The 16,815-nt window shown below is 42.7% G+C and overlaps 1 protein-coding gene across 7 annotated transcripts in view; it reads right to left on the bottom strand.

Moving 5' to 3' along the window:
- The window catches only part of CELF1 (CUGBP Elav-like family member 1), a 101,398-nt gene that overhangs the window by 26,368 nt on the left and 58,215 nt on the right, over positions 1–16,815 (bottom strand). For 4 of the 7 annotated variants that reach the window (XM_045015502.1, XM_045015503.1, XM_045015500.1 and 1 more), the window contains 7 exons: positions 11,987–12,174; positions 9,686–9,768; positions 9,161–9,209; positions 2,484–2,618; positions 2,220–2,299; positions 1,741–1,902; positions 379–448 (listed from right to left, as the gene is read on the bottom strand). In XM_045015502.1, coding sequence (XP_044871437.1) covers positions 379–448; positions 1,741–1,902; positions 2,220–2,299; positions 2,484–2,618; positions 9,161–9,209; positions 9,686–9,768; positions 11,987–12,164 — 757 coding nt within the window. In that variant the 5' untranslated portion in view covers positions 12,165–12,174. Of the gene's footprint in view, positions 1–378; positions 461–1,740; positions 1,903–2,219; positions 2,300–2,483; positions 2,619–9,160; positions 9,210–9,685; positions 9,769–11,986; positions 12,175–16,815 lie in introns of all 7 variants that reach the window. The other 3 variants (XM_045015498.1, XM_045015497.1, XM_045015499.1) reach the window with 1 other exon arrangement.

The following is a 16,815-nucleotide window of genomic DNA, read 5'->3' as shown; positions in this document are numbered from 1 at the left end:
TTTCAACATGAGATGCTTCAGACACATCCCTACGTTCAAGAACATCTAGAGTTCCATGCCTCTCTGCTCATGAAAGAAGACAAACATTTACTCAAAAACATGCCCACCAGAAGTAGGGTAGATCCTGAGAGCACACCGCAACTTCCAGGGAACCACTGCTAACTAAACTCAAAGGAGAACATCCTCGCATGCAGATTTGTAACTGCAGGGCTGGGTACCTCATAATCCCTCTCTCTCCTGTGCAGTGGTGAGTAACTCAGGACTACTCTTCATAAAGGAGGCAGATATGTCAGCAGCCCTTTGGCTTCCTTCACTACTAGATCACCACTGCCTCTCCTCTATTTTGGTATGGAACCTGCCTTCAGGTGAAACACTCACCTCCCATTGGATGGAGACTGCTCAATGTGTTCAGGTTCCCAGATGAGGCAGCTGCTGTCTGCTGAAGGAGCTGCAAATAAAGCTAGACATTACACCAAAAAACAAAATAAGAGTAAGAGTGAGGGCTGGCTCTGCTTCTGGGAGAAACTGCACCACACCACAGCCAGAGCGCCGCCATAAGGAGAATTCCCATTCCCCATGCATCATGCTACAGCAAAAGCACCAGCATAAGAAGAATTCCTCACATTCACTACAGCCAGAGGACCGTCATAATGGGAATCCCCAATGCTCACGCACCACGCCATAGCCAAAGATCATCATCAGAGTGCCACCGCTAAGGGCATCCCCCTTCATGCCCCACACTATTGCTAGAGTGCTAGCACAGTGTGATTGCCAACCACACAAAGACATTACACTGAAGCCAGAGTGCCAGGGTGTGGGGAATGCCCTCCACATTCTTCAGCTACAGCAAGAGCACCATCATGAGGGGAATGCCCATCATGTACTGACTGAGCCACAGCCAGAATGCCATTTAGGGGGAATTCCTGTCCTTTTCTTCATAGCTAGAGTGCTGTCACAAAGAAACCCCACTTCAACAAATCCAAAGCAATAGCATAAAGGGAAATTTCCTCTACCTCCTGCATTACATCACAACAAGAACGAGGTGAAAATTTCACCCTTCTCTACCTCCCACACTGTAACAGCATGAGGAGAATCCCTCAATCCCCTTGAAGTCCCACACAAGAGCCAGAGCAGTGATGTGAGAGACATTTCTCCCCTTTGAACCCAGCAAAGCCAAACAACTGAGAAAATTGGTCACAATAAGCTTGAAGAATAATTTAGTTTGTCATTTTTTGTTATAAAATGCTATATATGCTGTACCACTATTCCCTACATCTAGTCTCTGCCTGCCAGTTTGTTGGGGTTTTAAATTGTGAGCTCCTTGGGGTAGGGATCAGACATTCTTTTCTGTTTGTACAGCACCTAAGGCATTTGTGGGTGTCACTGGAAATAAATAATAAGAGTAATGTAATAAATGCTGGAGAAAAAAGAATGGGAGATGAATACAACAACTTTGATGGCAGATAGAACTGAAAATGGGCTTGAAATTACATACACGTAAAGTACTCAAGAGAAGCTAACCTAAGGAGAAAATCTTCCCAGCAGGTGACTTTGGGTAAATTACAGTATCTCTATGCCTCAGCTCCCCATCTGTAAAATGGGGAATAACATTACTTCCCTCACAGGAATGTAGTGAATATAAATACATTGAAGATTGTGACATGCTCAAATAGTACGGTGAGGAGGCCTATATAAGCATCTTAGATAGGCAGATTGGTAGAACCCACGCAGGAAACTCACTGCTAAGTATTGGGGTCCAAGTGTGTTCAGACCAGCCAGGTTTCCCCATACAGAGGCAGCGCTTATCTGTTGCATCTGCTGCTGGAGTTGCTGAGCAATACGTTTCTGCTCTTTGTCCTTCTGCGTATCTGCAAATTTCACCACAATGGGAGAAGAGCAACCCTGCAAATAGCAGTTCACATGGTTACAACCTCCCAAGCAACTGCATAAATATGACAAAAAACTATGCGAATGGCATGCTCTCCCCCCTGCACATATGAAGGTGCCCTTCCTACCTCAAATGTTCAAAATCTCAGCTGCTTTTCACTCTAGTTTGTATTGACTTTTGCTATTTGCTAAAATATTTAATAAATCTTTCAGTCCAAGACCCACTGTCAGGAAAACTAACTCCAAAGCTCCCCTCTCCTCCCACCCATCAAGCTTTATGATCTCTGTGTGGTGCAGCCTATCCCCACATCCCCAAAAAAGATTTATCTTACCTCCATGGTCTGTGCTTGGTGCATTGCTTTGATTGCTGTTTGTGCCATGGCTCTTGTTGTAAAAGTCACAAATGCACAACCTGGGGAGAGGGTAGAAAGAATCAAACTCACCCCCAGATTCATCTCAACAACTGAAGGCAAAGGAAAATGCCCCTGGGGCTTAAGCACCCTACCAATCACAAATATAGCTGAAATCTGATCTTGAGGTGCAGGGGAAAGAGTCCAGAGGAAAATCTTGAACTGTCAGGGAAGCTTTGTGCTTACCTCGGCTCAGGCCATCTGGGCCCCGTAATATCCTGCATTCCTCAATCTGCCCAAAGGAGGAGAACATCACCCGGATGTCATTTTCATTGCACTTCTTGGAGATCATCCCAATAAACAGCTTTCTATCTTCCACTGCTGAGGAATCAAAGGACATAAACTTTGACATTACAGTAACGTAGCACTCACATCAAGCAGGGAACTCCAGAGCTCTCATTGTTTCAGTAGGCCTTCTTTATATTACCCAGCTACTCTAGTGGTTGAAATCAGAAGCTGAAGGAGCAATGTTCCTGCAATAAGAGATACTCAGGGTGATAAAGCACTGAGTATCAACTCAGAGAAAGAGAGAGGTTAAAGGGATCAGCAATTAGATTGAGGAAGACGAGTTCTTCTAATTTAGTCAAACCCCTCTTCCTCTCACCTGACAGTGCGGGATTGTTCCCTACAGTAGAAATCTCTAGGGATTTGTCCAGTCAAACTCCCACCTATTCCAAGTAATGAGATTTTACTCATTTAAGAGAATGCACATAGAACATTTCTAGCGAAGCTGAAAGGAGCCTACAAGTGTTTTATGTTTTAATTACATTAATAAATAATAATGTGCTGAATGCTTGCTCCTTCCTTCCAAGCCTTTTGAATGTGAGGGATTGAACTGAACTCTTCCCACAGAGAGAGCTTTGTTGAAGGGGATATAGATGTATTCGCTCATTCTGCTATGCCCGCTACTGGTCTTGGGTGGTTCTGCAGTGTCTGTCCTCAGTTTCCCTTCTCCATGGAACTCCTCAATACAAGTCACATATTAGCACTCCTTCTCAAGCACTAGTTTGTTAAAATGAGAAAACTTAAAAACAGTCTCTCTTCCCAGACTCTTGCTGGTGTCACAGTTCTCTCTCTCTGAGGTCTGGCTATTTTACAGTTTCTACTCCGGGGACATCTGCGTCACTGTGTTTGCACAGAATTCATGGCCCTCATAGATTTCTTTGTTTCCCTGCAAGAGCGGTCATGCACTCCCTTCTTGGCAGTGCAGGCAGGTTGGTTTGGGCACCCAGAGCAGAGGGTAGAGACGTAAATTACCATGGGGGTGAGGGTGTTGGGCAGTCGTGTGTGAGAGAGACAGAAACTCTGTCCCTCTCACTTGCTATTGCAGCACGCTCGGCGTGAAGGGGCAGGGCTTTGGAGTGTTTCTGAAGAGGTAAGCGTGGGGCAGGCTCTGTTCCCTCAGGCAGAGCAGAACGTAGCAGCCTGCCTGCTTAGTGAATTGTTCCATTGTTCTTAGGGCAGGTCTACACTAAGGGCGGGGGTCGAACTAGGGTACGCAAGTTCAGCTACGTGAATAGCGTAGCTGAATTCGAAGTACCCTAGTTCGAACTACTCACCCGTCCAGACACCGCGGGATCGAAGTCCGCGGCTCCAAGGTCGACTCCGCCACCCGCCTTTTGCAGTGGTGGAGTACCGGAGTCGACCGCGGCACTTCCGGAGTTCGAACTATCGCGTCCAGATTAGACGCGATAGTTCGAACTCCGAGAAGTCGAACTCACCACGTCGACCCGGCTGGCAAGTGTAGACTAGCCCTTAGTGAATTCCCCCAGGTGCATAAAACAGGTGTAAAAATTTTAAGCCTCCTTTACATTGCCAGAGTGGTGCAAAGGAGCCTTACTGTAAATAACAGTATGGCCCTATAAATGCTTATGGTGCTTTAGTGATTAAAACTCATCTAAATTTTGGACTGAAAAAAAAAATCCTATCAAAATGTGCTCCATTAACTGTTTGCTACTGACCTTTTTGGAGATGGTCAGTAGCCAGTATAAACTGTGAATCTGAATCCCCAGCCCTCACTTGCTCTTCAGTTGCCTATGATGCAACACTGAGCATATGGTTGCATTTTTTGTTGTCTAATAACTGGAAGTAAAGGGTCAATACTAGCTACATTACTATTAGACAACGCGGGTTTGGTGATTTCCTCCAATGCTCCCCACTCCCATTCTCCGTCCATTGTATTGTAGTTCAAATAAATTACCAAAATAATTGAAACCAGCTTGATTATATTGTGTTATTTTGACAAAAAAATGCAGAATTTTAAAATATTGTGCACAGAATTTTTATTTTTTTAGCACAGAATTCCTCCAGGAATAAGTTTCAAACAGTCTCTCTCTTCCCAGTCTCTCTCTGGGCACAGCTTCTCTCTTCTGAGGTCTGTCTTCAATTGTCTCCAGATAGTCTCTCTAGCTGTTCCCCCTACTCTCTCCTCTTTAGAGTCTTGGTGTTACCCAGGCGCTCTATCCTGGGTCTGTACTCGCTAAACTTTCAGGCTGCTCCTTGGAGGCTTACCAGACTGCTTCTCAGCCCCAGCTCTCCAGCTGGGTCCTGGCTGTCTCCAGCAGCACTCTGTCATTGCTCCTGACTCTTCTGAGTTCTTCTCAACCCTGTTTCTATAGTCCTCCCTAATTCCCTCCCCGCAACTGGGATCAATTTTAAGTAAGTCCTCTTACAGAGGACAGTTAATTTGCCCAGGAGAAGACACTTCCCCATACTTGTCAGTTAGTGGATGGTTTATGATCTAAGCCATTGGTTTTCAAGCTTTTTTCATTTGTGGACCCCTAAAAAATTTCAAATGGAGGTGCAGACTCCTTTGGAAATCTCAGATATAGTCTGAAGACCCCCTGGGGTCTGTGGACCACAGGTTGAAAACCACTGCTCTAAGTCAACAGGGTATGATATTCCTTATGTTTTGTTTTATCCTATCTAATGTAACTGTAGATGCGTTCATTATCTGTGTAACTGTCTACTCCTTTTTTGACTCTTACTAAGCTCTTGGACTCAGTAATAATTAATTACAGGAGCTCCATAGGTTATTTATGTATTATGTGAATGCCCCATAAAAAAACGAAGACCAAAATCATAGACACGTCCCTATTTGTTTTATCAGTTATAAATTTGTTAGTTTATAGTTTTATCAAATGTCTCCTTGTTCTTGCATCATAAGAGAGGGTAAATACAATTTACTTTCTTGTTACTATTTGTTATTTTATGCACCTCTATCATGTTTCCGCTCATTTACCTCCTCTCCTAACAGTGAATCTTCTTTTCAATCTCTTTCTTAATACAGCAGTCTTTCCATACCTCTACTCAATCTCGTGATTCATCCCTAAATCTCCTCTATTTCTGCCAATGTCCCTTCAAAGACAGGTGATAAGAATCCAACATAGTATCCCAGATGAGCACATATAATGAATTTAGATAGTCATACTGTAATCCAAGCTAATCAAAAGAGTTCACTTTTTTTTGCAAATTTTTTATTAAAGTTCAAAACAATTTTCATTCCAGTTTTTGAAAAAGAACAATTTTAATGTATTCAAATTTTTTTCCATGAACATTTTTATTCAAAAATTCTTTTTTGTTTTCCTGGAAAAAAAAACCCATCTGTTTTTAGTTTGGAAATTTTCATTTAAAGACAGAAAATTTTGAAAAACCCCAAATTTCCTTTAAAAATTCTCATTTCCAATAAAAGACCATTTTTGATGAAAAAATTTTCATTAGAAAAATTCTGAACAGCATTAATTATATTTTAGTATAATTTTCTGTCCCACTCTTTTTGTATCCTAACATTCTGTTTGCTTTCTTCACTGTCACTGTGTACTGAGTAACTGTTGAGTTATCTGCCATCACACTGCCCATTTTTTTATGTCATGTACAAATTTTGCTAGCTCATTGCTTACCTGCTTTCCAGACCATAAATATCTTAAACAATACCAAACCTAGTATGGAACCTCAAGGCACCCCACTGTTAGCCTTTTGCCACTTTGAAAATTGACCATTCATCCCCAACTCCTTGATTGTCTTTTTGACAGTTTCTAACCTATGGCAGAACTTTCTCTCTCACCTCATGACTAGACACCGATAACTTTCTGAAACATTTACCTTTGGGCCTGAAACTATTTTCCGACAGGACTCTAACCTGATGGTGACTTTGCATATCAGAGAGAGAGTTTGAGCACACAAAGTTCAGCTGATTTTGTAAATGCGAGAACAATTCATTTCTCATAAATAAATTATGGCTCCCTTTTTCTGAATTTCTCTAGTGCTGAAACAATGAGGCATTTAAATATGGCCTATAACTAGCCACCAGAGCATCCTGGTAAAATTTGGTCTTGATTTGATTGAATTAAACAAAGCCCCCATGTAATCTACTGTGATCTGGACCTAAATTTTGCAGAAAGGTTCTGCTGCACTCTGAAGGAAATTCTCAAAATTCTGCACAAGCTTCAGATAATTTTAAAAACAGATTATGTTATTAAGCTAAATATGAAAATGGATAACAACATAGTAGCCCCATGTTATTTACTATGGTATAGTCACACTGTATTTTGTGCTGCCCTTACATATTCAGTTTATTATATACCACAGATTGTCATCTTTAGGTTAACAACCCATTTAGCTGAATAGAGCAGTTCATGTTTCTCAGGGCTATTGTTATAGGCCAGTGGTCCCCAACCTTTTCGTCCGGCGGCCGCCAGACGAAGGACCGTGGCGGCGGTCAAGTATCTGCCAAAATGCCGCAGAAATTCGGCGGCATTTCGGTAGCGACGCCTCTGGATGACGTTGCTTGTTGGTGGCAAGTGGTGTCATCCAGAGGTGTCGCCGCTGAAATGCTGCCGAATTCAGCGGCATTTCAGTGGATGCTCGACCGCCGGCCAGGACGCAGGCGCATTCAGATGCCCCCGTGGGCACCATGGCGCCCGCGGGCACTGCGTTAGGGACCCTTGTTATAGGCTGTCTGCGAACAAGCAGAAATCATTCCAATACATTACATTTTCAAGGCTTTCTTCACAACCACAAAGGCCAGAAACATAACATAGATTTAAAAAAAAAAAAAAAAGCCAAAAGCTCAGATTCTGGAGCACAATTCTGTGACAAGCTTTGCTGCTATGAAAAATCAGAATAGGTCCTCAGTTACAACCTTTAAAAATGCATGTTATGCACAGTACTTTCTGCACAGGGTTTGTCACAGAGCTCAGCAAAGGAAGGCAGGATTCTGGCTAATGTAGCTGGCCAGTGAAAGTGTAGGGAAGGCTAAGCATACCTGGAAAGGTTCAAGGGTGGGAGCTCTGCTCTTATTCACCTGAGTCATTCGTAAGACATACAGGAATGAAGCTCCCTCCTGTGGGCTTTCTATGGTGCTCTACAAGGATGTTCCAAGCAGTGTCCAACCAAATTGTTTCAGATTACAAGATTTTCTCATGCTCTTGTCAATCAGTTGCAGCCAGCACAGCTTAAAATCTGAAATTATTCTTTATGGTTTTTCTAATCTCTTTGTTACATGAATCTCAATTGTTACTTGTAACAATGTAGGTTAATTTTCAGACAGAAGTGTGATTTTTAATTGGTTTCCCCACAAACTCTTTGTCCCTGCCTTCAAGGCCCAGCACAACTCCAACATTGCCTATATCTCATATCCTGAGTCATGCAAAACCTTCCATAACTCCTACCCTGCAATACTGCCAAGACCTGAAATTCCGTTTGTTGTTTATTCTCTCTCTCCAATCTCCATGCCTTTTCCAGGTTGCTCCTTATTTATGTAATGACCTGCCAAACTCAACTTAGTCAGTCACCAATCCTTCCTCATTCAAACTGTCTCCAGATTCACTCCTTCCATGTTGTCTAGACGTAGTGAGTTAAATGTGTTTCTATATAAAGATTACTCCAACTCCAAGTTACTCCCTTCTCCAGGGTGTCCAATACATCCTGTCTTCTTTATGTCTGTCTTTTAAATTGTAGGCTCTTTGGGGCAAGGATTGTCTTTCCAAGTCTTATACAGCACTGAGCACACAGCTGTTGTGACAATCAATCAATAAATATATTGGTCCATGAAGACAGTAAAATTAGGGTAAGCATAAAAGAATGAAAAAATACTACAAGATGTTATGCTACACACTCTTACCCAAGGCTGCTGAATTATTGTATGTTGTTTTATTGTATTATTTGAGAAAAGTCTACGATTATGTAATTAGATTATTGAAATGTAGTTGTACAAGGGAGAAAAGACAAAAGTAGGAGGGTACATGCAACCTTAACTCTGGCATTTTCTGCATGTACTGATATTGCTGATGGAGTATCAACAAACAAATTTCCACCATGAAGAATTTATTATTTATACTGTGGTAACAGTTAGGGACCTCAACCAGTCTGGGGGATCGTACTGGGCTAGCCACTGTACAAATATACAGCAAGTGATAACCTCTACCTTAAAAAGTTATTTAGACCCCAGTTTCATCTTTCTTGTAAAGCAGACACCTTATTAGAGGAGATTGTGACTCCAACACTAGATATGGTGGACTTTATCTCAAACCAATCGACCAGCCAAGTACATGGATAATAGTGTCTGGGGTTAAATACCAGGCAAGCACAGAAAATAACTCACTGAATGCCTTCCCAATTAGCATAACTGTTGTGGGACGAGCAGCAGCAGGAGAGAGAGTGTGATTCCAGGAAGTTTAGAAACCTCACCCGTATTTATTTATCCCTTTGTGGGCATAAATTCCTCCCAGCTCTCGAATTCACAAACTTCACCACACACACAGATGCTCTGCTGCCCAGAGACCATTACAAGAGCGACGGGACCTCTTGGAATTTCCCTATCAACATTAATGAGACCCTAAAAACCAGACTTTAGTACAACTTACCATTATTTTTTTCACTGTCAGCTGGTTTCATCTGGATGGGATGGTGCATCTGAAACCCAAAGAAGAGCATCTCAAACTTGATGCATTCACTCTATACCTAGCTGAGGTACATTACCCCACAGGAACCACTAAGGACATGGAGGGGAGCCAACACAGCCATTAGAGAAGGGTGAGACATAACCCCACAGAAATTTCTAGGAAAGGTCCCCAGGGAGTGTTCCCTATATCTTTCATACTGATATGCCCCCATTCCCCCTGGGTACCTCAGGGTGTTCCCCAGATGCAGCACACACAATTCCCTGCCACCCCCCTTTCTCTTCAAAACCTCTTGAAAATTCCTTAGAGATCTGCTGCCATGACTTGCAGTTCAAGGCCCCTCCCTCTGAAGTCATGTTCTAAAATAATCACGCAGAAGAGCACGGCAATGTTTGTGCATCAGTGAAGCCAAAGAGCTCAGAACATGGGTAAATGGCAGGACAGAAAGACAAGCAAAAGAGATGCTTGAAAGAGCATGCTGCCTCTTACCCCTGGGAGGATCTTCATGTTGTGGAGAGCATTCTGTGCTTCTAGTGCAGCTTTACGGGTATAAAATGTAACAAAACAGCACCCTGCAATGCAAACCCAAAACAAGCAAATCAAGGATATTCAATTCCTGTGTGACATACTGGGATACAGAGCGCACCACTTCTACCCCTCAATCACAAACTCTTTGATGGACACGAGGATCATGGATGGAAACAGATGGCAATAGCTTAATATTGAATCTATTTAGAATAGGACTTCTGTCAAAATAAGTATAATATAACATGTGATGTCTTCAATGACTAGGCCCAACAGCCCCTGTATCACACTCAAAGGTTCGTAAGAGCTCTCCTCTCATCCCAACTGGGCTTGCCCAACAATACTTTTCTAGAGACATTCTCATTTTTCCAGTAAGCACGGTATTTTTCTGCCAGTGCAAGTAATTGTTCAATACTGTCAGCACCACTCTCAAAGATACCTAGCCCAATGAGGACTAATTCTTGGCATCACCAGGGATAAGCCTTCTCTATACAGACTTTTAAATGCTCCACTTAGCACTCGGGACAAATAATGAACATTCTCTTTGCCCACTTAATCAGACTCCAGCCTTGGGCATAAACTCTTGAGATAGAATTTGTCTCCACTAGATGGGCATAGTGTGCAAAGCAATTACACTCAACAGTTCTCAAATGACTGTAGTTATTTATACAGAAAGTTACAACTCCAAAACATAACCAATAACGCATGATGCCCCACAGGCTTTTTGTCTATAAAAGTGGATATAGTTACAAATAGGATAGTTATTAAGCACAGACAATAGAGTTCAGCTTTATGAGCAGTCCTTAGCCTCTACTATTTCTGTCTCCCCAAATGCAGCATGCAGACTACAGAATCATAGAAATTAGAGATAGAAAAAAACTGTTAAGTTTTTCTAGTCTGTTCACTCTTCCTCCTTCAAGCCCCTGGGACAGTGCAGAATTGCAGGTCTGTGTGAAGTGTGTTCTCCCTCACTCCAATTCCTTTCTCCTTCTTCCCTTGTCTTCCCATCAGCACGGGCTCTGGGTGGCATTCGTGATTTAGGACCTGACCACCTCCGTTTCCAAATCTACAACTCTATCCCCTTTCTGTGCAGACTAGAAAGACATTGGCTGTACTCCTGTGAGAGCATGTGTCATTCAGAGAGGTGTTAAAGAGTAGGTTACTGTATTCTGTTTTGCTAGTCTCAAACAGGTAGCTACTCTAGGGGATGGATATAAGAACCAGAAGTTAAAGATGAAGAAACGCTACTATTAAGTTTCTTCTCCATTCCCCTGGAGGCAAGATAGGATTGTTCCCTATTTGTTCAGTTTAATTTTAAACAATCAACAGCAATTAGGCTCTCGCCACTTCCCATAGGTGACATTTCTGCAACCTAATAGATCTCTACAAGGAAGTTTTTACTGATACTCGGCAAAATTTACCCTTTCAAGAAATTTACCAGAAATATTAAATAAAATGCATATATTCATAGAATATCAGCGTTGAAAGGGACCTCAGGAGGTCATCTAGTCCAACCCCCTGCTCAAAGCAGGATCAATCCCCATATAGTCACATGTAAACATCTCATAGCAAATCCCCTCTCTCACAAGCCAAGTGAAAAATGCTTATGATAGACTACTTAGTTGGCATATACAAAGCATATCTGTGAGCTGCATCTGAACTTTCCTTCTCAAAGTGCTTTATAAACTGTCATTACAGGCATGACTCACCACCTCTGAAATGGAGCTACCCCCGGGCTGAAACATAGCAGTTGTTTGACAGTGCACAGAAAGTCTACGAAACAGTTAAGATAGGAAGAGAAACATATTGTAGCGAACTGAACTGCAGGAGAACGTAATAACTTGATATGAAATTTAGCGAAGACACTGGGGTTAAGCAACCTCTTAAAAGAGTTCTATACGATCTTCAGCTGGTTCAGATGACCAAGACTTGTTTTGAATGTCATCCAAAATATTACACCTCCAATATTACAGTCCTTCAGAAGAGAAATCTAAACCTAACAAATAGGCTACATACCTTGGACATCCATTTCCCTTAGTGGTCTCCCATTTGTCTGACCACTCTAGCCCAATTTATGCAATGAGATCACAGTACAGCTACATATGAATGCAGATGCACTTATAGAACACAAAGGTCAGGTGTGTATGTATTTGTACATCTACAGTTAACTCTTTGGCATGTGAATAAGAGAGATGAAGCATGACAGAGTGCAAGTGACTATAGCTGGGAACCCAAGTATCAGCTGAGAAGGATCGAAGTGCTCACCTTTGCTCTGAGGAGGGTTTTGGCTCCTGTCCCTCAGGACGTTAATTTCATAGACAGCACCATACTGTTCAAAGAGTTCTCTGAGATCCTTCTCACACCAGCTCCGTGGAACCTGCCCCACAAACATCTTGATGGCATCTAGGTCAGGTTGATCTGGGTGATCCAGTGTGCCATTCATTTTCTTTGAGCTGCACAGGACAGGGAGGAACTTCTGTTACATCATCACCACCACCACCCTGTCTAGATTAATCTTTCTCACTAGGTACCAACTAATGTTGCAGCTCCAAACAGCCTGCTTATGATGCTGTGGAAAAAGGTCTCTCAACAGCAGTATTTTAAAAGGACTCCTGCACACTCCAAGCAAACAAAGAAAACATTTAGATTTAGCCATCACTCTCACTATAGAGCTCTGTGCTTGGAGACTGTCTCTCCCCTCCTAGCTCCTACAGCAGGGATTGGCAACCTTTAGCACCCTTGGTGGGCCAGGCTGGTTTGTTTACCTGTTGCGTCCACAGGTTCGGCCGATCACGACTCCCACTGGCCACGGCTTGCTGCTCCAGGCCAATGGGGGCTGTGGGAAGCGGCGTGGGCTGAGGGATGTGCTGGCCGCCGCGTGCCAAAGGTTGCCGATCCCTGCTCTACAGTATAATCAGCCACCTGGATTTGGGACACCAAAGTCTTTTGTGTAAAAGACTGAAATGTCATTGCCCATCACTGCGGAATTGGACACAAGGAAAAACTGGAGTGGGAAGGAGCCAAAAACCTGGTATTATTAGCAAAGCTACTAACAAACTATAAAAATGATTGGGGAGCCAAAGGATTTTTATTTAAATCTGACAATCCACAGGTCCCTCTTAAGCTAAGGAAAAGTGACTAGAATGAAGACATTAGAAGTTCCATAAGAGGTTCACATTACAGTAAGATTCTCATGGGTCCAGAGAACTCTGAACAAAATTCTGGGGGAAAAAACAAGGTCAGGGTTGTGGCTGAAAATGAACACATTGGTCTTATACACTATTTGGTCCCAGAGGATGATCAGGATTGATTTATCATTGATCTTGAAGTACCATCATTTTGAGAAAACTAACGGAATAGTACTGGGGGCCCAATTAGGGAGGAGGAATCATTTATCAGAATACAGAAGACAAAATCTTGTTTACAACAGGCTTCTAGGTCATCTCTCAAACAGCGCCCAACAACTGATGATCCCACACAACAATCTGCATTGGCTCATTGTTTAGCTAGTGCAAGATGAGTCTTACTATTAGTATCAAAGACCTTAAATAATACAGGGTGAGTTGCTCTGGGAGACTGCCTGAAATGATATCCTGCTACAGCAGTGGATATTAGCAGGGTGAAACTGCTAACAATCCCTATGTATAATCTAGAAGAGTGAGGGGAGAGGGGGCCAGTGACTATGAAATGATTCCCTTTTCCCTCCCACACATGGTTGAAGGCTGTGAGTGGCCTTCTGGGCCAGTCTTCTTATTTTAGTTTTTGTTGTTGTCCTCTATTTACTGTACATTAAGGAAGATAGGTGTTTTATCACCTTGGACTTATTTGTGGTCATGTTCTTCCACAGTGTTTATTAAGAAGTCTTTAAGTACGGAATTTTTAAAAACAAAATTACCAGTCAAGTTCCATTAAATGTGGACTGGATATTTATTGTGTGTATTCTGGAATCTCTTTCAACTTGCTATGTGCTGGTTCAGACACATAGGAAGACAACTGTTGCCAGAAAGTGCTCCCATATTCTAAGAAGGGTTTGCACAAGGATGGGAAGCATAAGGCTCTTTACTGGGAAAAGGAAAGGGGGTGACATAATGCCTTTCACTCCACCAGAACTCCCACTGCAAGGGATTAATGCCTTTCAAAGAATCCAGAACACCAACTCCTTTTATTAAGGGGTGAACTACACAATGCTTGAATTCTGAGGGGGAGCAACTGATAGGTATACATTATCCTGTGGCAGTTGGTCCCAGCTCTGGTGTCACTCCCATGAGAAGCTCCAAGAGGGCAAAAACAACGAGGAGTACTTGTGGCACCTTAGAGACTAACAGCATGTCTTTTGGTAGCTAAATCCACATGGTCACCATATGACCTTAGAAACAGTTCAAAGATCATTCAATTCCTGTCTAAAAGAGAGCAGTCCAAAGCCATTCAGAAGGAAGGAATCTCCTAACACTGCACTTCAGCCACTGGTTTCAGAGCATCAGTACAGTGACTTCTACTGGATTCTGTAAGGAGTGCCACCAAGTAGCTTTATCCCAAAGGGGTTAACTGTTTTCAGAGGGAATGAAGATGTGTTCTGAGCAAGAGAAAAATCAACTGTAAACAACATCCAGGATTTCTTTTAGAATGCAGCTCTGAGACTCTCCTGCCCTTTCACCTTTTCCTCCAAGGGGAATATATTAGGTAGCAAAGAAACTTCCAAAGAGGCAATTCCAAGCTAAGAACATAAGCAAAAAAGCAGATATGAAGATACAAAATACTTACACAGGACTAGCATTCAAGGAACAATGGTCCACCATCATCTCTGGGAGGAAATCCAACTTAAACGCAGCCATCGCCTCTATTGTCACAAACCACTAACACTAAGTCAACGTACTGTCTAACCCACAAACAAAAATGCCACTTCCTAAAGTCCTGCAGGTCTTAACACACCAAGGCACACAAAAAAGCATTCAAATCACAGAAACAGGAGCTCAGGGAGACCAGCAATAGACATCAGAGAAATAGGCTGGACTGGAAAAGGGACATGGAGTCGTGGATTAAAAGGGGGATGTGACCATGTGAAGGGAGGCTCAGCTCACTACACAATGAAAGTGCTGATGCATTGGGCTTGTTTTGTGCAATTTTCCCTGGCGAAGCAGGACTGAGTGCTCTGTCAGATAAACAGAGTGTCAGATCAATGAAGATAGCAGTGGTTGACAGAGCAGAAGGAACACAAACTCTAACCTCAGAGACCCCAACAAACTCTTCACCCCCAAAAATGCCAGCCCTAGGCCTTGGGGTCCACTAATAGATAGGTGCTGGAACAGAGTCTTGGTTCAGGACCTGAGTGTTGACACTTCACAGGGCCAACACAGATCAAGGTGTGGCTGCTATCTTTTGCCATAATGAGTTCTAGTAGCTTGCTGCTACAAGGAGGCTTGACCACTCAAACCTCCTCATCATCTGTGAAGGAGTGCCTTCTCTGACTACTCTCCCTCTACTATGGGCCAAAACACATGAAGTCTCACACAATAAGAATAATACTTTGCACGTACATACAGAGTACATGAAATGTGAGGGCAAGAACAGGAGAAAGTGTCTAGTGGTCATTGCAGGGAACAGAGTCAACACTCTTGGATTCTATACTGACCAATGCTACAGATTAATTGAGTCATCTTGGTAAAGTCAGTTGATCATGGTGCACCAGTTTCCTTATAATTAAAACAAGGACAATACATGCTGACCTACTGAGGTTTACATGTTTGTAGTGCGCTTTGAGATCCTGGAGAGAAAGATGTTACAGATATGCACAGAACTACTATAAACAGGAAGACAAAGGAGCCTAGTATTGAACATGCTGGGAAAACCGACCAGTACTAACTTGAATGAAAACAACATTTAAAACCATGTGTTCACCAATATTACACAAGAAACAGTTGCACTCCATTACTGTTTTAACAGCTGTCCCCCACCACCTTGCAAGGATCACATCCCACGCACTACCTCTCTGAAATGTTGAAAAAAGAACTGGTCTCAGATACATCAATTTCCTAGTTTGGGAACTGCAGACTTCACATTACCTTATACTCAAACATCACTTCAGCCCCCTGCCTTCAATAGCAGGACCAAGTACAGATTTTTTTGCCCCAGATCCCTAAGCAGCCCCCTCAAGGACTGAACTCACAACCATTGAGCTATTCCTCCCCCTCGAGCCAATATTGCCAATATTCACTGCACTTTTCCTATACCTATACCCACGGGTCCCCAGGGTTTAAAGCTTCCATGGAGCAGAATTCATTCCCACTCCACACTAGGGTGGGCCATATTCACCATGGTTTGAATTGCAGAGCAGTGCTCTAATGAGGCACTCCAAAGCTAATGTCACAATTAGCGTTTCTTATTAAAGGTATTTATGGGAATAATATAATGGAGTTTTGAATCTTTCCCTTTCTATTGTGACTGTAAACCAAATGGTGTGTCTGTCTGCTTTAATCACCCCTCCAGGTCTGCTGAATGTCTGACAGAGATCAGGAAGAGAAAGAAGAGGTGTAGGGAGGATATGTTCTGCAAGATCCTCCAACCCTCTATAGCCTTGGACCATAAACACAGGCCATGGAGAGGCCACAGGACCATGATTATAGGGAAGGGCCAAGAGTAGAGAGAGCAGTTGCTGCAGCAGAGGGCAAGCATGAGCATCAAAAAATGCACCAGGACATCATGGGTTTGCTCAGGCAACAAACTCAGATGCTGTAGAACGGTATCGACACAAACACTCCAGACTCAGCAGCTTTTTCAATCCTTGGAAAACTCCATGGTCAGTGCACCCTACACTCCCCAACACAACAAGTGGCAGCATGATGTACATCCTTACCCCTACCAAGCCACATCAGGAGAAAACAAGAACCAGAGCAACACATATACTGACATGCAAAAACCACAGGATCAGCCACAATTTACTACACTGTAGTAAATTTTACACGAATGTTCACTGTTTACTTCCATTTATACCTGAGGTTTTAAATTATGGTTAAGCCCCTTCATTTTCAGTTTAAACAGATTTTTACCAAAAAGTTCCCGGGTTTTATAAAAAGTTTTTTTTGTTTTTTTTTTTCTGA

Source organism: Mauremys mutica, chromosome 4 (assembly GCF_020497125.1).
Source record: "Mauremys mutica isolate MM-2020 ecotype Southern chromosome 4, ASM2049712v1, whole genome shotgun sequence".
Taxonomy (NCBI): Eukaryota; Metazoa; Chordata; order Testudines; family Geoemydidae; genus Mauremys; species Mauremys mutica.
Note: the sequence above shows the minus strand (reverse complement) of the source record. Positions and strands in the feature narration are given on the sequence as shown.